The sequence below is a fragment of the Pectinophora gossypiella genome, chromosome Z, assembly GCF_024362695.1.
Source record: "Pectinophora gossypiella chromosome Z, ilPecGoss1.1, whole genome shotgun sequence".
NCBI classification, from domain to species: domain Eukaryota; kingdom Metazoa; phylum Arthropoda; class Insecta; order Lepidoptera; family Gelechiidae; genus Pectinophora; species Pectinophora gossypiella.
This window is the reverse complement of record NC_065433.1, coordinates 2,023,925-2,046,860: the sequence shown is the minus strand read 5'-3', so window position 1 is coordinate 2,046,860 and position 22,936 is coordinate 2,023,925. Positions and strand designations below refer to the sequence as shown.

The 22,936-nt window shown below is 39.2% G+C and overlaps 1 protein-coding gene across 1 annotated transcript in view; it reads right to left on the bottom strand.

The window, feature by feature from the left end:
• LOC126380200 (dynein axonemal heavy chain 5) overlaps nt 1-22,936 on the bottom strand; it is a 203,116-nt gene that overhangs the window by 138,030 nt on the left and 42,150 nt on the right. The window contains exons 16-18 of the mRNA XM_050029458.1: nt 20,964-21,103; nt 18,445-18,590; nt 11,798-11,927 (exon numbers count right to left, since the gene is read on the bottom strand). Of these exons, the coding sequence (XP_049885415.1) occupies nt 11,798-11,927; nt 18,445-18,590; nt 20,964-21,103 (416 nt within the window). The remainder of the gene's footprint in view (nt 1-11,797; nt 11,928-18,444; nt 18,591-20,963; nt 21,104-22,936) is intronic.

The window sequence follows — 22,936 nt, the reverse complement described above, 5'->3', positions numbered from 1 at the left end:
TATTTTTAATACTCAAACTGTGAAATTGTAATTTAAATTTTATATGTTAACTTGCCCGTAAAAAAAAACCTCCACCAACCCGCAGTGGAGCAGCGTGGTGGAGTATGCTCCATACCCCCTCCGGTTGATTGAGAGGAGGCCTGTGCCCAGCAGTGGGACGTATATAGGCTATTTATGTTTATGTTTATGTATGTTAACTTGGATACGAACCCTTTTGAGTATTGCCCTCTGCCGTGAGTTAATGAACAGCATAGCGGCGCGCCATCTCAGGTTATCAGCTTAAACTATGTACGATGCAACCAACGGCAACGCAACAAGTGCAGTCACAGTCACATGAATGTGATTTGTTTGTTTCTCTTCGGAGCCACGAGGCGCATTCTATTTATAAAAATAAATTGAAAATGCAATATAATTGTTATATAATTGTTGTGTTTCCACTTTGAGTATAAGATATAAAAGTAAGCAGAAAGCCCAGTTTTGAGTATTTAAGACGCTCAGGAAACTGCATTTAAACGAAAGTCCTGAAACGCGATATCGAAGTTTTCTCAATTAGAGATATATATACCGATGACGATGTTTGTCAGATGGGCGGACCGTCTCTACTTGGTAAGCTGGCATGCACTGTGCCGGTTTTATGCAGTGGCTATAATATTGTCCCCTCGTGTTTCGATGTGACAGAATGGTCATTCATTGTGTTGGACTGGGAACGTCCCTCGCAAACACCACCACAGTAGAGTATTTGCCTGCCCTTTTGCATTTCAAAACAGTAATCTGTTATTGTTTTGTGAGAAAAGGACTTTTTAACAAGCAGATTATTTAGATTGCAGCATTTATTGTTTAAAATTATTTTTAAAGGCAAACTAAATAGTATCGGCCCAAAACTTGGCAACAAGTATGGCGCTATCTGCAGCGCTCATCAGATCCTCCTGCGTGCAGGTGTTCGGGCACGCAGGACACGATGTAAGATGTTCCATCGTTTGGGGAACAGTGTCGCACTTGCACTTTAAGTCTGAGCCGCGACAGATGAAATGAAATGAAAAATGTTTTTATTATCAGAAAACATTACAATGAGGCCTACGAATAAATAATGAGGCACATATAGTAGGATGGGTACTCATATTAAAAATATAACCAAATGAACGGAGGTACCCAAACTAGGCGGAGCCTGTTTGGGAACCTGCCTTAGGAATCCGTAAAAAAATCATCTGTCTCTTTCTGTGCAGTACTGTGAGAGAGTGACGGGTAACGTATGTTGAGGCCAGAAAGAGTAGCGCGCTTACGGTGCTAAACCCGCAGATTACTTATTTACTCGTTAAGGTTGTGTTTCATTTAAATGACTAGAACTCACGAGTACGTGTACAAAACTGAATGCGATTTCACTCTGTAGCAGTACTAGGATCATAGAAACACCAGGAGAGTTATTCATTATTTATGTACACACACACACATCCCAATCAATACGACATACGACACAACTGACGCATTGATGTATGTACAATTATGTTACGATTGACAAATCAATCCGGATCGTATAGAACGATAACAAGGTGCATTCAAATGCACAAGACGTAAAAACAAGTAATATAACGCGATTCTATAAGGTGAGCATAATTTCATTTTGCAGATAGGCCGCTATACATATAAAAAAATATTATTAATAGGCCTCGATGTCTCACTACAGGGCAAAGGTCTCTCTGCCCTTGTCCCATTTCTCCCATCATCTCATTCATCATCATTCACTTCATTCATTCTCATTTTTTATATAAAAAAATATGTAAAAATATCACACATATATAACATATACAAACACACACAAACATAACATATATATACAAATATTTCACAAATATAACATATACAGCCTCCGTGGACTAGTGGTAAGAGCGTTAGGCTCACGATCTGGAGGTCCGGGTTCGATTCCCGATAGGGACATTGTCGAAATCACTTTGTGAGACTGTCCTTTGTTTGGTAAGGACTTTTCATGCTTGAATCAGTTGATTGTCCGAAAAAGTAAGTTGATTCCGTGCTTCGGAGGGCACGTTAAGCCGTTGGTCCCGGCTATTAGCCGTAAAACACCTCCACCAACCCGCAATGGAGCAGCGTGGTGGAGTATGCTCCATACCCTCTCCGGTTGATTGAGAGGAGGCCTCCCAGGTAGCACACTGGCTGATTAAATGTCGAACCTTCCTCTTATTTAAGTGTAAAAGTGTTATATAAGATGTTTAATGGTTTTTTTTAGCTTCCATAGGCTGTTATGAAACTTTGAAATAAGTTAGTTAATCAATGGTTGGTAAAAGGTACATCTAAAATACGTAATTAAGCTGTGGACTGCATACGAGTTCATAGTTAGTGTTTTATAACGTTTTTTGCTGTTGAATGGCTGAAAAATATTCTTTTATAACGGCAGCTGGTTAATGGTACGGCCCAGTGGTGTTCTAACGCTTAAAGCTGGTGAAGGCATCTTTTATCAAGCTTTTACACTACTTGTGGTCTATTTTGAAACCAATAAACAGACTTCTGGTTAAAGCTGTAAAATAAATACTTTAAACAGCCTGCAGCTGCTTAAAATACGTTAAAGTATAATTTAATTACTCCTGAAGCTGTAAAAGTATATCGAGTCGTATATTTTAACAGCTTGGATTGCAAAGCTGTTTTGTGTAATTTTACAACATACATACATACATACATAAACTCACGCCCGTAATCCCAAATGGGGTGGGCAGAGCCACAAGTAATCAAAGACAACTTGCAGCCACTGTTGATACGAAGTCCTAAGATGGATATGATGAACCTTAATTTTACAAGTGGCTTATAATTCTTGTAGAAACGTAGTGTCATTTATGCGTACTTTTATAAAGATTATCACATTTCGGCAAACCCTTATGGAACTTGTTGCTCTTGATGACTCAGGTTTGGGCTGTGATCCGCCATTCAGAACAAAGGATTTTATATATAGATAGATAATACCGGTTTAACGGTTTTTATTATTTGCCAAAGGAGCCCTAATATGCTGCATAAAGTAGTTGCTGAAATACGATATACCTCATTAGTCATTAGAACTGCGTACCCCAAAACCTTGTAAAAACTAAAAGTGTAATTGAAAGTATCTTATGCAGAACATAAGCAGCCTGTGGCTGATTATTGGTATTCTTTTCAGCAAATAGAATCACAAGATATTTTTTCAACGACTTAAGCTGAAACCTTATGGACGCCATAACTAACCTCAAAAATACAGTTTGTATCAAATTTTAAATCCTAAATTCTTCAAAACTACACATTTATTTCACATAATAACTATGTTTTAACTTAAAGTACGTTCATAAAAGGGTATTATATATGATTACAAGTAAAATTTTACCAAAAGCTTTTTCACTCGAAACTTATCTACACATTTCTTTCAATATAATTAAATAATTCTAAGGGCGCATCAATTATTAGTTATAAATTAGTATATACTACACGATAAAGTTGCACTCGCAATCTGAACTTATTATAATAATCACTGGTTCAAGTTACCGTAACTCGAAGCAGTAATATTTTAATTAAAAATGGATGCCCTGTCGCTGTTGAATAGAAACTTATTCTTCTGTCGTTAAAAATTTAAAAATATTAAATATTTTTATATGGAAAGCTGAAAAAAACGTTTCAACTGGATACCGGGTACGTCAAAAGCTGCGCAAGCGCTGGATATGGTAATCTTAAACATATTGAAACGTTTCGAAAGTGTTTATTGCAGCTTTAATTAAGCCTTTATTAACGTAAACCACAGCCTATTTTCAGCCATTATAATACCAAAGGCTGGTTAATTTGGGGCCCTTTTTGGCTGAAAAAGCGCTTTTTCAGCTTTAATACAGCCAATTTAAATACCGTCATACAGCATTGATATTCTTAACCAGCACTTGTTCAGCGCTTATGCAGCAATTTTGTGCTACCTGGGCTGTGCCCAGCAGTGGGACGTATATAGGCTATTTATGTTTATGTTATGTTATGTAAAAATATAATAAAAAGAAAAAAACAGTCTATTAAAAAGCTCTATGACGCAGGTACTTAGCTCGTCACGCGATGCTTTACTTCTGACTACCCCAATTAGTAATTATAGTCATGACCTCATATTCGTATTTATTTATTTATTTCTATAATTATTGAATTTTAAGTTAACTAAATATAAAGATATTAGTTAGATATTGCGTGCCTTTCATACTTCCATAATATAATTAAAAAACATGGTTACACATTAAGTACCACATTTAAATTAAGAATTAAAAACTATTATGATTTTAACAGGTTTTTTGGAATTTTTAGTTTATTATTTTACAGGCAAAACGGTGTAATCGTGCAATTGCGTGAATTCACGAAGACGGCCTGAAACGCGAAAACATCCGCACTAATACCAGGTTGTCAGGATTCGCAGGAGCTGTTCGAGGCTGTACGAGAAAAGCCGCCCGAGTGAGTGAGAATAATTTTCAGTTTACGCTGCATTGTTCATAACAATCTAAATTCACCGTTATTGCTTTCCGTTAGGGGTATCTTTCGGTCACTCCCGTTACTTTTACTCCCTCATCCCCTAACCCTGGTATTTTCCCCGTTATTGCACAAGATTTAAGGCAGGTTATTGAATAAAGCTTATGGTTAACTCGAGTGAATGAAGCACGTGAAAGGAACTTGTAGCACGCATGCGCACTGAGCTCTGCGTTGGCAACATCGGACACAAATGTACAGGCAACGTGGAGCAAACACGTCGCGGTACCAGGTTCGCAGAAACATGCAGAGGTGTTTGTTTACGATACTAACAACACTCTTGCATGTTGCTGTGCATTTGCTTATGAATGAAGAGGTTGTTTGTTAGCTTTTTGTTGGTGATTCTCGAGTATTATCCCTTCAATTCACGTTCGTAAATCCATGTTCGTATCTGGTTACCAAAAGTCAGTTAACATGGATTAAAGGGAATTATCTTGATGATTTTGTTGAACTTCTAACTAAACAAACAACCAAAAAATACTGACTCTTATAAAAAGTGATCAGTGGTACCACGCAATATAACATAAGGAGTATTAAATCTCTATTTATTAACATAAAAGAGGTGGCGAGGGACTCAGTGGAAGTGAAAGTAGCCGACAAGAGTCGAAATGCGCATGCTCAGAAAATAGCTCAAGCTCCGGATAAAATGAGGCTGAACAGGCTAAAGCAACCAACAGATGATAAACGCAAAGAAGTTCGAGATGAAAACATCGTCCTCGGTGTTGGCAACCCAACAAATTTACTTTTTTATATTATTTTAATATGGCAATAATTGTGTCTCTCTCTCTGCTACGAACCATTACAACAACGACATTGTGCTCCTCATTTAATTATAATAAATATTAATTATCAGTAACAATTAGTGCGTGTTATTAAAGTAGTGCATTAGTGGACCCACAACAGTGCTACAATCCAACAAATATTTAAGTTCGGTGCACCTAGTACCGTACACTCGGTATATTACCTCTAAATGGGAAAACTTCGTTAGCGCGTTTCAGGACTTTCGTTCATTTACATCGCTTTCGTTCATTTTCGAACATCATCGCCCGATTTCGAAAGTGTTCACGGGGGTTGTTGAACTTCAAATAAACAATTACGAAATTAAACTTATCAGCGTAGGTACCCTTCATTCTGAAGTGGAATCGTAATTCTTTATAGTAGGCTATATTCATAAGTTTTAATTCTTTTTTTGTTTTCGAGTTCATATTTGGATCATCATGATTATCAAGTCGAGGAGCTCGGTGGCGCAGCGGTTAACGCGCTCGGTTTGCGATTGTTGAAGTAAAGCAACTTTCGCAAAGGCCGGTCATAGGATGGGTGACCACAAAAAAAAGTTTTCATTTCGAGCTCCTCCGTGCTTCGGAAGGCACGTTAAGCCGTTGGTCCCGGCTGCATTAGCAGTCGTTAATAACCATCAATCCGCACTGGGCCCGCGTGATGGTTTAAGGCCCGATCTCTCTATCCATCCATAGGGAAGGCCCGTGCTCCAGCAGTGGGGACGTTAATGGGCTGATGATGATGATGATGATGATGATTATCAAGTGCTCAGCGGTGAAGGAAAACATCGTGAGTACTCTAGTACTAAGCACTAGGTGTGAAATGAAGGACTTTCCAATCGACGTTCCCCAAACACACGATAGATAGCGTTGTTCACTTTTAACGTGATAATTACCTGTTTTCTCATTGCTGGGGTACATAATTATTCAAAAATGTAATGTAATGGCAGAAGCATGATATAAAACTAATTGTTGTTTGATATTTGGATCACATTATGTATAGAATGATGTTGCTACCTATATTGCTTCTCTTTAATGATCAGAATAATAATGGGTGGTTGTAATTGTACCTCGGTGTAATAAAAAGGGCCGTTATTTACACCCAAAAACAAAGATAAAAGATGCATATATCTGTTATCTGTTGTCGAAATCACTTTGTGAGACTGTCCTTTGTTTGGTAAGGACTTTTCAGGCTTGAATCACCTGATTGTCCGGAAAAGTAAGATGATTCCGTGCTTCGGAGGGCACGTTAAGCCGTTGGTCCCGGCTATTAGCCGTAAAATCACCTCCACCAACCCGCATTGGAGCAGCGTGGTGGAGTATGCTCCATACCCCCTCCGGTTGATTGAGGGGAGGCCTGTGCCCAGCAGTGGGACGTATATAGGCTGTTTATGATATGTTATTTTTATTTTTATTTTTTATTTTTTTATTTTTAGTTATATCTGTTATCCATGAAATTAAAAGTTCAAACGAAGAAAAAACTTAACAACGCCATCTATCTTGTTTTTGGGGAACGCCGATTGGAAAGTCCAAGTACGCATGCTCATTACGCTGCTAGCTCGATGAAGTTGGCTGAACACTGGCTGTCCACTGGATGTTGTTTTACCAGGGGATAATAAACTACAGGGGGTTGTATCGGCCATTCTGCTTCCAGTTCAATGCGGTTAGTTTTCCGGGTCATAGCTCTGCCCCATCTTGGTGGTCTAGTGGTTAGAACGCTGTTGGGCCCCTGATCCGGACTCCGGAGGGCAAGGGTTCGATTCCCTGTGGGTATATGTCATACAAAATATCACTTTGTTCTGATGATTTGTTGACTTGAAACCATTAATGATTGATTTTTGATGAACACCTTTTCAAGACACGTTTATACAATGAGACTTTCCAGCAGGGCTAACATGGGCAATGCAATGTGATATTATCGATCAATTCGATTGTCGAAATCGTAAAGTTTATCATTTTCCATAAGTGTTCACGATACTGCTGTATTTTTGGGAATTACTTTGGACGCTAAGTTGCAATGGAGTCCTCATATTGATAAGTTGTCCAAAAGGCTCAGCTCAGCAGCATTCGCGGTCAAAAAAAATCGTTTAATAACCGATGTAGAAACCGCGCGATTAGTTTATTTTGTCTACTTCCACAGTCTAATGTCGTACGGCATCTTGCTGTGGGGTCATGCTGCAGATGTGAACAGCATTTTTGTTCTGCAAAAGCGGGCCATTCGGGCGATTTACAAATTGGGACCCAAGATGTCACTTAGAAATAAATTTAAAGAAATTAATATTTTAACTTTGGCATCACAATATATCTTTGAATACTTAATATATGTAAAAAACATATAGAATTATTTGCAAAAAATAGCGATCGGCACATTGTTAATACCCGGAATAAAAATAAACTTGCTTTACAAGTCAGTCGATTACATAAGATTACTAAATCTTTTAAGGGGCAATGTATACGTTTTTACAATAAGATTCCCATTGAAATTCAGAAATTTTTTTTAAAGAACGTCTAGGGCCCATGTGCCGAGGTTTTTCTTGCAGCTTCTTTTCCCCGGCTATACAGGTTGTGAGAAGCTGCAGTAGTTTTAGGCGGATGAGACGTTCGTTATGTAAAAATTGACGATTCAAAGTGTAACTATGTTACCTACTGAATAAAGATATTTTTGAATTTGAATTTGATCGATAAAATTACCGTCACATATTGATTTTTGGAAACGTGGCCTGGGAAGTCCATCATTTCATGTTGCACCATTTTTCCGCTGTGAGTCCCGTACCGACGTTCAATCAAATCACATTAAAACATAATCTAGGCCCAGACGAGATTCTAGATATTATTATAAAAAACAAAAATGTAGTGGTGGCAGTCAGGTCGCAGTGCGCATGCTCGCGAGAGGCCGCCCACCAAAGGCGAGGTGAAGACAGTTCGTAGCGGTACCAGGAGTTGATACTTTCAAGGAGGTCTATTTCCGCGTTGCTACGGGTACTACGGCGTAGCAACATAGCAGGCCGAGCTACGCGGTAGCAGACTTCTTTCAGTTAGAAAAATGGACTGAAGTGTACACGACACAAAATTCACATTTCAACGCTTTATTGTGAGTTGAGTCGAAGTGTGAATCGAGCGAAAACTCAAATATAACAATAATAATCATTGTTCCGCCACCTCTGAAAGTTCTAACTTCATTTTTTTTTAATTGGAGCCATAAAATACGACGTTACTGCCATGCAAATATGCGGGAAAAAATAGGTATGAGCATTTTCTTCTCGCATAATCCGTAACCTACCACATTTTTATTTTTTGGACAACGTAAGTAGAATCTGAAATTTAAAAATACACAAGGCCAAAAGTTACTCAAATACTTCTTTTTCTATCCAAGTTCGCTCAATGTTATTAATTACTGGTCATCATCATCATCATTGGCCTTATACGTCTGTTTCAGAGGATTTATGACGTCATTGTCTCGAAGAAATGCATTTTTTTTTTTAATTACTAGTAAATATTGAAAAAAATATAATATTAAAACTCTATATATTGTTATATGAAAAATGATTAGGTACACCTAAAAAAGCAATTGCGCGGGTATCGTTTCCTCAACGCCTACTCGATAATCGATTGGTAATTAAAATCTTAGTGTGCTTTCGAAATGTGATTATGGAATAAAATAATTATTATGCCTCTAATAAAGATAGTAGTAATTTTGTATAGATACGTAAAACGAGCTCGGTGGCGCAGCGGTAAACGCGCTCTGTCTGCGACTGTTAAAGTTAAGCAACTTTCGCAAAGGCCGGTCATAGGATGAGTGACCACAAAAAAAGTTTTCATCTCGAGCTCCTCCGTGCTTCGGAAGGCACGTTAAGCCGTTGGTCCCGGCTGCATTAGCAGTCCTTAATAACCACCAATCCGCACTGGGCCCGCGTGGTGGTTTAAGGCCCGATCTCCCTATCCATCCATAGGGAAGGCCCGTGCCCCAGCAGTGGGGACGTTAATTGGCTGGTGCCTCTTTCATATCTAAAAAAAAACAACATAGGTAATTACGTCATACGCATGTTTTTAAATTGTTTTTCTTTTAAATACACTATTGTAACGTAATATACATCAAATGCCAGATAAAAGCGAACCTAAACGGATTTAAAAAAAATGTCCTTTGACACGCCTAAAAGTTAAAAGGTAATAAAAAGCGCAGGAATAATGGACAAATACACTTTTTTTGTATAACAGCGATGCTATACTGTCCGTTCCCTTTTTTAAAAAAGGTAGAAGTCTCCGAGTGTAGTAAAGGAATATTTTATTGTACGTATTTTATGTAGTAGTGGCAATATAAAAACCCTCGTTCGTAATACGTGCAAAAATCGAATCGAATATTTGCCATGTACGTACGTATTCGAGACGCGCAAGTTATCGCGACGCACCGCGCCAGCCATCCGGGTCGAAGGCAGAACCGCTCGTGGCGTACCAGGAGACAATATAAAGCTAGGAGGCAACAGTTGGGGCTGGTAACGATGAACTTTGCTGCCCAGGGCGCATGCTCTTGGGACTCGCCGACGACCGGGTCGAAGGCAGGATTGCTACAGCGATACCAGGGGACCAAACATGCCAGAAGATCGGGAGATGGAGGAATGAGGAACCTTGCTGCCACGGATGGAGAGAGTTACGACGACGAAGGCTGCATAGAATAAATTGTATGCTACGTGCTACGTCCACGCTACGTCGTAACGAGATTTATGTCACTCTAAAGAGTAATGAATACCTAAGTACTTCATTATTTTTCTTTATGGTAATGCGGACCAAATCAGCCCTGTTTAGATTATGATTTGTGTACTACAGAAAAAATGTGATACTCTCTCTTACTTGTCAAAAAATGTATATTTTGTGTAGATTTAGTCTTATTGAAAATTGTCTAGTTTTAAATTTCTTATTTAGTGTCTTAACTGCTGGGTTAAGTAAAAATCAAAGAGCAAAAGTGCAGTCACTCAGCCAAACGAATTATTTGTAAATATTGGTCAAATTATGAACCATTATGTTTTTGTTGGTGTTTTTGGTCTATTACAGAAACTTCATGTATACATGAGGTCTTAAGTGCAACCAGTTCAATCATCGTACTATTTCTTCTTTCAATGTAAAATGGTTGCCATCAAGCCATTTTTCCGGCAGGATTTCTTCCGTGTGCGGCCACATAAGGCATTAACTACTTGACCGGACAAAAATGGACGGCCACAGCAAAGGCTACACTAGACTAGCTACGTACCTACTGTTTGTTCCTAAATTTTGACAGTTCTCCATACTGCCCAGCTAAGATTTGTGGTAGATTGCTATAAAATATGGAGCAACGTGGAGTGTCTCCCGTTTGAAGGAAGAGTTACGAAAAAGAAAAGCCATCAGTTGGAAAAGGTAGTTTGATAATGGATTGTAAATAAGTTCCTCCAAGTTTTCTTCTTTCCGATCTTTATGGAAATATATATAACACTATGATTTTGCAGTTAAACGCTGCGCAAAGGTATAGTGTAAAAATAAACAATGTTTGTTTAGTCAAATAGTACGGGGAACTGTCAAAATTTAAGAACACTCTAGTGACACAAGAGGGGTTAAAAAGTCCACATCGAAGGAATTCATCTAAAAAAGCAATACTGCTATTTGACACTTGCGCATATTAAATTAACTGCGCAATGCAAACAAATGTCAAATAGTAGTATTGCTTTTTTTAGATGAATTTGACATTTGCACATGTAAAATTAAGTGCGCAATGCAAACAAATGTCAAATAGCAGTATTGCTTTTTTAGATGAATTGCTTCTATGTGGCCTTTTTAACCCCTGATGAGAGAGATAAGGAGATTTTTTCCGTTTTAGAAACTGACCGATTCCTTTTTTAAACTTTTCTCTTGTAAAGGAATGCTTCGCATCGCGCATGCTCTCATGACAGCGGCACCATAAAGGTCCTAAGTGAGTCTAGCCTGGATGTACGTAGAGCTACCAGGACGACATAATTGCGCGGTGTGTGTTCATGACTGCACTGGAAAATTGCACTCACACATGCATCCTGTATGAAACTACGTGCTATTGTGAACACTTGCACAGTACTAAGCGTGCAGTGTTGGCAACACCATTTGAAATGGGTAGTTTCCTAGGTCAAAGAAAAATTATGAAATGATAACTAAATAAAGACAGATCTAAAACTGACGAAAAACGTTTTCTTTTTTCTATTTAACTTATTTATGAATTTTAAAATTTTTAACTGTTGTTGTTTTAAAATTTTGTAAGTTTGAGCTGTCTTCACTGCAAAGTAAACACCTTGGTACTTGAACGAACACTTTTATTTGCGGTAAGACGCGGAACAATACAGAGCGTATACTACAGACACGAATGTTAGACAGGTAGTGAAGTCAACAAAATGTAAGTTTATATTTTTTAAATATATAAGTTCTCACAAAGGAACTAAGTGCGGAACCTAAAATAGACGCCCAAAAGCGGTTTATTGCGAGTATGTAAAAGAAAAACTCACAGTCAGCACTGGAGAGCGATTCAGCGGAGAAGGGTTTGATGACGAGGTCGAGGGTCCTCCTGGTGACCCTGATGAGCACGTCCACCACCTTGCGGCTGTAGTAGCGCCGCATCTCATTCACTGCGTTCTTCACCATTTCCTAAGAAACACACATTTGTTCATAATTGTCTTTTTCTTACTGTACGTAAATGGAGATACCTATCTCTTTCCAGGCTGTTTCCTCATAATATTGTACCACAGCTTCATCATCACCAGCCCTTTAACGTCCCCACTGCTGGGGCACGGGCCTTCCCTGTGGATGGATAGGGAGATCGGGCCTTAAACCATCACGCGGGCCCAGCGCGGATTGATGGATATTAACGACTGCTAATGCAGCCGGGACCAACGGCTTAACGTGCCTTCCGAAGCACGGAGGAGCTCGAGATGAAAACTTTTTTTTTGTGGTCACCCATCCTATGACCGGCCTTTGCGAAAGTTGCTTAACTTCAACAATCGCAGACCGAGCGCGTTTACCCCTGCGCCACCGAGCTCCTCTACCACAGCTTAGCCAGGAGTAATCGTAAGCAAGTTGTTGCCAAAGCTGTTTCTAAGTTCGTCAACTTTTTAACTTCATTAAAAGCGTATTAGAATAGGCTGGTATCCTACTAGTCAAATCAGTTACTTTTTTTTACTAAACGTCAAATCACGAAATTACTATGGAAAAGCAAGTGTGCTTTTTAGGCTCAAGATAAATTTTAAAATTCTGATAACTAAATAAAGACAGATTTAAAACTAATGAATATATTTTTGGTTCTATTAACTCATTTATGAATTTTAACAAAGAAAAACGTACATCCAACATTCCAACAGTCCAACATTTTATCACGTTTTTCTATGCCATCACAGTGTGCTTTTTCACACAAATTCCATAGTAATTTTGTGTTTTGATGTTAAGTAAAAAAGTAACTGATTTGACTAGTTGGAAACTAGATAACTTGTCACAATTTTCTATGACGTCACAGTGTCCTTTTTCATACAAACTCCATAGTAATTTCGTGTTTTGATGTTAAGTAAAAAAGTAACTGATTTGACTAGTTGTAAACTAGGTTGTTATAAATAGATTGGGTGGTATGCGCAATGGGATTATAGTATACGTTCTATCCCACTTTGTATGGAAATAGGTGCCATCTAGTGACGTCATTGATGTATTATTATAAGTTATTACTTGCTATAGTATAACCGCTTGGTACTGTCACCCAGCTTGCGCGCATTTCGTTGGCATGGCAAATTAGTATGGCGAGGGACTCTGTTATACTTAGTAGGTATATAATTTTTCACTATGGTAGTAGTTTCAGGACTGAAAAACTAAGAAAAAAACATAGTATCAGTGGTGGTGGGCAGCAGATGATGCTTCTGAAGGTTCGTCAGATATGCGCTAGATGGCGCTGTCCGTGACAATTCCATTTCTTTTTTTTTCAAGCGTGTATTTGTGTTTGTATTTAAGTATCTAATAATACTGGTACACTGATATTTAATACTCTTAGATATTTGCTGCCTATCTTCTAAGTAACTTTTGTGTTACTTTTCCATTCCCGTCAAATATCAACCAGGCTGATATCGCACTGCGCATGCTCGGTTCAAAACAGTTCCTAAAACAGTCAAACCGGAAGATTAAAACAGTTCGGTAGAATGTGGTAAAACAGTCCAATATTACGTTGCTGTACCAGGGTAACATAAATATGAGGAAATTGTTTGAAGTTTTAAAATAGACTGTGAATGTAGTAGTTGCATGGTGGTTCAAACTAGTTTCTAAACGTTTTTTCGATTCTGCTCCGGACCACCCAAATCCCCTAGTAGTTGCGGCTTCCAAATATCGCTTAGGGACTGTGCTGAAGAGTATTGGCACCCGAAGGACGTAATTAATAGACGCTCCTGACAACCCCATTATTCTAGAGGCGGCCAATTAGGTCACGACAAACAACCAACGATACCAACCCCGCCGGCGTGGTCGATGATTTCTATAATTAATTTCACTAGGATCGATTAATCATTAATCAGAGACGCAGTCGCTTCTGTAAAAAATCTGACCTGTCAAATCATCAGGTTAGGTAAGCGGACCCCGCGAAAAACTGGATAATGCTAGGGAGATGACTAGGCCTCAGGCTGGGCCCTAAATTTTGTTCCGGGTGATACCCTTCAGCGTTCACCATTTGTCCTACCAAGTAGTTAAAGCCACATGCGGCAAAACAACTACTAACGTAAAAAAATCGGCATCTATCATGGCCGCTTTGACATAAAAAAGTATAGCAATTAGCTCAGTCAATTCCTATAGCTTTAAATGAATATGAACAAAATGAACTTTAGGGGATCTCATGTATAAATACCACATTGAAGCAATTTATCTAAAAAGCAATAGTGACGTATGTTATGTCATGTGAGGGTTTCTTTTTTTTGTTTTGGTTTTCCCCGAAGGGTAAGGCAAAGGGAACTATAGGTACCCATACAGCCATGACTACGTATTTTTTTCTTGATGATTAATGAAATGATGAAGGGTGATGATGATGAAACCTAAGCCCCCACCCTCGGAGCAGACGCCTACTCCGAACCCCAAACGAATTAACTCGAAAGTCCGCATAAACTTTTGAGTTATGAAGCGGCTTGTTGATACGAAGCGAAAATAGGTAGATACGCTTTGTCCACCGAATACTCCGATATAATAACACTGTCGCGAATGTTTTCCGACTAACTTAATGCGATCATTAACCACAAAACACCACTACGTATTAATTATTTAGATTACTCAATGATGAAAGCAACTGTCCCGTTCCCGTTTCCCGCCAAAAAGCCTGTGAGGGTTTCTCACATGACATAACATACGTCTCACTGTTAGGCACAGGACTCCCCTCATTCAACCGGAAGGGGTATAGAGCATACTCCACCACTAAAGGTTCTCACCCGGTATAAATTATAAGCTATGAGATGATTATATAAAATCTGACTCCTTTAGTTTGCACCTGAAGGTCCAATTCTCTCCAAGTGCGCTAAAAACCATCACGAATGATACCAGGAGCACATTCTATGTGCGGAGGTGCATTTTATATCCGTCAAACTGTACAATAGAGATAGATAACAAATAATTGCAGCCGTTTCACATGTTAACCTGAAGTACGCATGCGCTCTGATGCCCAAACCACGTGTCCAAGAACACGACCCGACCAGACCACAATAAAACCGCGTGTAGTCATTTTTTTTTGTGAGAATGGAAACAAACTTTATATCGTTATAGATCGGAATTATCGGAAATGTTTACTCAGAAGGAAAATGGTTAGAGAAAAAAAATTAAGGAACCACGATTTAGCTCGTCTTTTATTTTTCTTTTGTTCTATATTTTATATGTTCAATATTTTCGTTTTATGTAGATTTTCTATATCGTTCTATATCGAAAACCAGATAAGCGCCTTTATGAGAAATCAGATTGACGATTTTGTTACAGAAAACTACACCCCGGACACTTCATACAAACAACCTCGTTTTACACAGACACTACACATTGACATTATGGTACAGGTGCAATTGTGTGTGTGACGTCAGACGCCATACGATTCAAGTCTAAACTATGTTCGAGGGGGTGAGGTAAACCTAGCTCAGCCGCTGGTGGGGAGCGGAGAGTTTCCGTTCTATACGTAGTATTATTTCTTATTCTATGGCAATAGTCTCGTCTCCTATTACACGGGGCAACAAAGCTGGCGAGGATGGGATGTATATCCATACTAATATTATAAATGCGAAAGTAACTCTGTCTGTCTGTCTGTCTGTCTGTCTGTCTGTCTGTCTGTCTGTCTGTCTGTCTGTCTGTTACTCTTTCACGCCTAAACGGCTGAACGGATTTTGATGAAATTTGTTATGGTGATAGATGATAACCTAGAAATGGTCATAGGCTATAAATAATCACGCCATCGTTCGTAGGGGGTAGGCAGTAGGCAGATAACTAAATTGAGTTAGTGATTTTTTGTCGTTTTTGTTGGGACTTTTGCTCTTTCACGTCTAAACGGCTGAACGAAATTTGATGAAATTTAGTGAGGTAATAGATGGTTACCTAAAAACGGATATAAGATCAAAATGATCACGTAATCGTACTTAGGGGGTAGGAAGTAAGTAGAAAACTGAATTGAGTTAGTGATTTTTTATGGTTTTTGCTGGGAGTTTTGCTCTATCATGCCTAAACGGCTGAACGGATTTTTAATGAAAGTTAGTTAGGTGATAGATAGTACCCACCTACCTAGAAAAGGATGTGGGCTATTAATATTCATGCTATCGCACTTAAGGCGTAGGCAGTAGGCAGAAAACTAATTAAGTTAGTGATTTTTAATCGTTTGTTTTAAAAGTTTACCTCATTCACGCCTTAATGTCTGAACAGATTTTTATAAGACGTGGTTTATTTAAGGTTCATCATATCCATCTTAGGACTTCGTATCAACAGTGGCTGCAAGTTGTCTTTGATTACTTGTGGCTCTGCCCACCCCATTTGGGATTACGGGCGTGAGTTTATGTATGTATGTATGTATGGTTTATTTAAAGATAGGATCCTAGGCACGGACACAGGCTACTTTTTACGGCGGGAAAATGCTTCATTCCCGCGGAAATCTAGCGTGGTCGTGTCAAGAAGCGCATGACGCCATAGCTACTGAAATGATTTTGATGTTTTTTTTTTTAAACTGAGTGTTACTAAGACTTCAAGTTAGTATTTGATCACTTTTCTAACTTAGAGGGTAAGTAGGCGCCATAATTTAGGGAATCCCTACTAATATTATATATGCGAAAGTAACTCTGTCTGTCTGTCTGTTACGTTTTTCCGCTTAAACCTCTCAACCGATTTTGATGAAATTTGGCACAGACAATCTTCAGACCCTGAGAAAGAACATAGGCCTTTATTGCGAAAAAAAGGGATGCAGAGGTTAAAATAGGGGTTGAAAGTTTGTATGGGATATTTTGCGTACGGCTGTGCAGTATGGTTCAAAAAGGCATCTATTGGGACCTACATTACGGACCTAACCAGCGTCCAAAGAATGGCTTGCATGATAATAACGTGAGATATGTCGTCCACACCAACCTTGGCAATGGAGGCGGCACTAAACCTGCGTCCACTCCATCTGTACATAATCGGGGAAGCTAGACTCGCTATGCTCCGAGCTAAGGAAAGGGGTAAGACGACATGGGGATCAACTGTCATGAGAAAACTCAAAGAGGACCTTATGACTGACCCGGTTATGGCGATGCCCTCAGACGTCATGGTCGGGACTCATAACTTTGTGAGTTACTTCAAGGTGGTAATACCAGAGAGAGAGGAGTGGTCTAGAACTCTACCCTCGCCCTTTCCCAGTGCGGATCGGGTGTGGTTTACCGACGGCTCTAAGCGAGATGGGCTTTCAGGGGCGGGTATATAAGTGCCCCAAGCGAAAGAGGGTAACCAACATGGGGGCACACGCCACAGTTTTTCAGGCTGAGATGTATGCCATCATTGATTGTGTGCACCAAAATTTGGGGAACATAAACAGTAACATTCTCATACTGTCGGACAGCCAGGCTGCTCTTAAGGCAGTGGCGGCGACTGAAGTAGACTCATTACTCATTCTAGAGTGTATAGATAGTCTGAATAAGTTGGGGGCCTCAAATTCGGATCGGATCGGATTCGGAGAAAGAGATCGGGAACAAGTCTAATCGGACCCGAACCCTTCTGCGGGATCTCGAAAAGCACCTCTAGATATCATCTGGGGGTGCGACTAGGAAATGAATCCAAGGAATTTTGGCCCAACTCAGTTGGCCTGAAACATTCGAAGCAGCTGATTAGACCTTTTTCTAAGAAATTCTCATCAGAAATCGTTACTCTCACTAGGGGGCAGGCTAGGATTTTAATAAGGGGGCATTGCAGACTCAATAAGCACATACACAGAATGGAGCTGACCGAGTCTCCTTTATGCAGATTCTGTTTAGGGGAAAATGAGACGCCACTACATTTGCTGTGCAGCTGTGAGGCTCTCATACATAGTAGAAGCCGTACACTTGGGGACTACATAATGGATCCCCAGGAAGTCGTGCAACTTTCTCCCAAAAAGACGTTGGATCTCTTCGAACGGATCGGTCTAGAGGAGAATTTTTAAATGTAGGGATTTAGGTCACAATAGATCTGACAAGGTCGCAGTGATCTCGCGGGCTGCATTCAGTTCGGTCTCCACAATTCTCAAATGATAAATAAATAATACCCAAATCTATACCGTTCCTTTAATATAATCCTTAACATTCAAATTAAAAGTACGCAGACGAAGTCGCGGGTACCAGCTAGTACTAAATATATCTGCCTACCCTTTCGGGGACGACGCTGAAATAGACGATGCTGTGTTGTGTTTTTTTTACTTAATTTAGACAGCATATTGCTGGCTGTAGACCTATACTTCTGCCCATACACCTCTATATATAGCACACCTGCTCCTTTACTTGATTTAGACAGCATATTGCTGGCTGTAGGCCTATACTTCTGCCCATACACCTCTATGTATAGCACACCTGCTCCTTTACTTGATTTAGACAGCATATTGCTGGCTGTAGGCCTATGCTTCTGCCAGTACACCCACTCCTCATCAGGTTTTGTGGTAAAAACAAATGAAACAAGGAAAAAGTACCTGCATGCTCTTGGAAAGTCCTCCAGCGGGGGTGGACAGCAGGCGGTGAGGGCTCTCGAAACACTCCCACACAGCCGACCAGTCCTGCTGCCCGCTGCTGGTAGACTCGTTCATGGATGACGCCGGCGCACTCGCCGCGCCCTCATCTGTATCACAACATCAAGCTTAACACTCATTTAACAACTCAGTCATTTTATGATCCTCCTAAGGGTTTATAAATGTATTAATGGATCCAGGCACTATAGTTAAACAATGGATTTTAAAAGAACATTCGGTCTTACGACTTTAAATGGCCCTTATGACTATAACATACATAATTATCTTTAAATGATAAACTACCATATTCGACATCATCACCAGCCGTATGACGCCCACTGCTGGGCATAGGCCTCCCCCAAGGATCTCCACGACGATCGATCATATTCGACATAATTCATATTATTTTAATGTTACAAGTTACAACTGGTTTTCCCTTATTCAGCGCTTATCGCTATCGACCCACTAGGGTTGATTAATTCTTTCAAATATTTTTCCTCTCAGACGACGCCCTGAGCCGAGGTTCGCGCCCAACTGGGCACCCTCAGGCCTGTTGTCTTAAACGTTGTACCGGGTGAGAGCCTTCAGCGCTCCCCATTTGTCCGGCCAAGTAGTTAATGCCATCTGCGGCAAATCTACAATAAGTCACGTCAAAAAAAAAGTTACAACTGTCAGGTAGCCAGTTGAATTCGTACCAGAGGCTCTACCATGCAAGTAATAAGGTACTAACGTTGTACAGTTTACGGACCAACCTACCAGGGAAACATAAACAAGAAATAAGAACAAGAAGTGGTTCAACCACAATGATATTAGGTACAAATATAGAGTGGCCAAAATGACAGAAATAACCGACAAGTTTTATAGCTTTCGAGATTGTTTTACTTTAGTACTTTATGAAAAGACCTATGCGCGCTCTTTTCTTCACATGCGATTTCTGCAAATGAAAAGTTTTTTGAGTTCTGCTTCTTGATATGTTGTCTTGAATGATAACGCTATCGATTGAATACGTACGTCATTTTGTATTAACTTCTTTTACTATATTATGACACAAGCAGTTTGTAAAAAAATGGCACAAAGAATGTTTCTAATTGTAACTGGGAGTGAAGAGCGATGCCTCCTAACACAGACTTTGTAGTCTAAAAGGAGTTATCATCATGTAAAATAATATTGTAACTCTGTTTTAATTAATAAAGACATAAAAACATAATTTTGAATTTTGTTGAATATTCTTTTTTCATTACTAAACAAGATTTTAAAAACTACCTTTTTAAGTAGTTTAATCGAGATTTCAAAATGGTATAAATGTTGCAATTTTTTAATTACTTTATCGCTGGAATTGCCATTTGAATTAAAAAAGTTTAAAGCAGACACCTGTACTGTCGAGCTAAACCTATCTTCGCAATCGGAGTGCAAAAGAGACATAACTCGTCTCTCTCTCGCTAGGCGATGTACTGTACCTCTACTCTGCTGTCAGTCTAATTATGAAAGAAAGAAACGTTTATTTTTTAAACGTTTACAAGGTGTTAATGACACCGTAACGAATACTGAAGAGGATGATTCAGACCATGATTCTGAGTGAATATCAAGTGGATTTTCCTGTCGGAAAATTCATGAAAACTTTAGTGTTTTTTAAAATTATTTTCAATTCTATACTTTTGCGGTGGAAAATTCTACTCGTACTTGATATTAACTCAAAATAATCAGCTGAATCATCCCTCTCAGTATTCATTACGATGTCACTCATACCCCGTATAAGTACATACGGCAGCCATACCGTATAGTATCACTAACCCCCATACCTACTTGAGGTATGGGTGTTAGTGACACCGTAACGAATATTGAAGGAGATGATTCGGACCACGATTGAGTGGATATCAAGTGGAATTTCCTGTCGGAAAAGTCATGAAAACTTTAGAGTTTTTTTTTAAATTATTTTCCGTTCCATACTTTTGCGACGGAAAATTCCACTTGATATCAACTCAGAATCTTGGTCTGAATCATCCCTCAAAGTTTTCGTTGCGATGTCACTAACAACCTGTATAGGGACAACACATCCTATACATTGTCCTATTAAATCATTTCTGATTTTTTCTGATTACAGAATATAAAATACATATCCATTCCAAAATACAAAAAAAAAATAACACAAAATCAATACGAGTGTATTCGCGTCCGATTATGTAGCTACAACAAATAAAATAAACATAAAATAAAATATTCTTTATTTCACAAATTTTAGTTACATCGTGGCCGAGACCTCCCGTTAAGTAATCCTAGGATACTTGTGGCGGGAATGTCTCGCAATTCCCAAGGGGTAGGTACAGTTTGTGAGTTAAGATAAGTAATAACAAATATGACAACAGTGTCCATTAAATGGTCTGCCTTCCACACGGTCGGCCACCACGTCCAGGAGACTGTTGCCCAACGCCCTACGTGCGCCGCGACATCGCTATGCTATGTTAAATAAATAACAAGAGGTGTACCGTCAGCGATGAGGAACTCGAAGTCCGGGTTGATCTCCGTGGGGCGGATCTGCTGCGCCGCCTTGCGCACCAAGTCCAGCACTTCCTCCACCGCCTCCTCCACCATCAGGCTCTTGCGGTTCAGCTCCACGCACGCGTTACTGACATAACAATAAACATAAACAGCCTATACAGAGTGTTACTGACATCGTAACGAATACTGAGAGCGATAATTCATCTTAGCAGAATTCAAGAAGTTTTTCTTTTTAATATTTTCAGTTCCATACTTTTGCCACGGAAAATTCGACTTGATATCAACTCAGTATTATAGTCTGAATCATCCCTCAAAGTTTTTGTTACGATGTCACTAACTCGTTGTATACGTCCCACTGCTGGACACAGGCCTCTCCTCAATCAACTCCACTGGTTTAGTGGAGGCATTTGGCTTAAATACATGATAAAATCAGGGATATGAGACTACCGAATTGATGAATGAATTTATTCCATTCTCACAAACGCATGCGCTCTTTTGACCAAACCACGTGTCTTGTTGTTTACTTTACCGAATATTAAATGCTCTTGCTTTTAAATACTTATTCTTGTCTCTGATGAAGTTTCATGAGTTCATTACAACTTACGAGCTATTGAAAATCAAAAATTGGTAAGAACCTACAAGAATCACTTGAAGATTTTATCACATAACCTCAACTTTTGCCCTAGGAGTCCCTAAAACGCCTATAATTTGGAAACCAGGACATGGCACGTCTTTTTAATACTTGCACTAGAAAGATACGCTCCTAATTAAGATCTCGTATCGATAGAAAGTAACTTTTAAGTCACGATTTATTCGAAAACTCGAAAAAACCAATCCACGCAAAACGCCGAATATTTTTCAATCTTTCTTTTAACACCAATGTCGTCGAATATTCAAATATTTTAATAGCAAATAAGAAACATGATTCTTTAATGAGTCAGCTTTGATATTTAGTTTTGCAGTTTTCATTAATGATTACTTAGATAATCGAGTTGCAAGAAAGATCGCGAAAAGCTTGTCGAGATTATTGATCGCGTTCGTAAGCCGCGACCGTCGACCGGTGTACCAGGAGTTCATCATGTGCTGGGAGGTTTGTGTTGTTATTATCCCAGTGATGTTCCCAGAAACGTTCCCGAACTGGGACTGTTTTTGTTGTAAAAACTTTTTAACAGTAACAAGAGCCTGGCTGCTTTGTTACTATTAAAATGTTCACAAAGTAAGAATATCCTGAGGTACAGTACATCACTGATCTATAGATGTCATTCGATGTCGTTGCATACAGGCGCAGGTAACGGTTAATTGTCGCAAGAGTGCCAAACATACATACATAAACTCACGCCAATTTCCCACCGGGGTAAGCAGAGACTATGGAATTCCATTTGCTTCGATCCTGACACACTTCTCTTGCTTCCCCCACGTTCATCAATCGTTTAATACACGCACGCCGGTTTAGGTCCTAGAAAAGTTGCAAAAATGTCTTATAATTGGGATACCAAGATAGGGCTCGTCATTTTCATACTTGTACAACGAAGATATGCTCCCAATTAAGGTCTTGTATCAATATAAACTAACCTTTAAGTCAGGAACTACTCAAAACTTGTAAAAAACCAATCCACACATAACGCCGAAATATTTTCAATCGCTGTTTTCACACCATTGTGGTCAAATATTCAAATATTTGAATAGAAAATGAGAATAATCATTCTTTTAAAAATCAGTTTTGATTTTTTGTTTTTCGGTTTTCATTTATTATTATGTAGAAAATAAGGGTTACAAGAAATGTCGCGAAAAGCTTGTCGAGTTTATTGATCGCGTTCGTAACCCACGATCGTCGACCGGTGTACCAGGAGTCCATAGTACCTATGGGGAGGTTTATGTTGTTGTTATTTCACACAGATGTCTATAGAAGGCGCGCGTGGCGAATATCTCAACTTTTGCCGCAAGAGTGGCAAAAAGGACT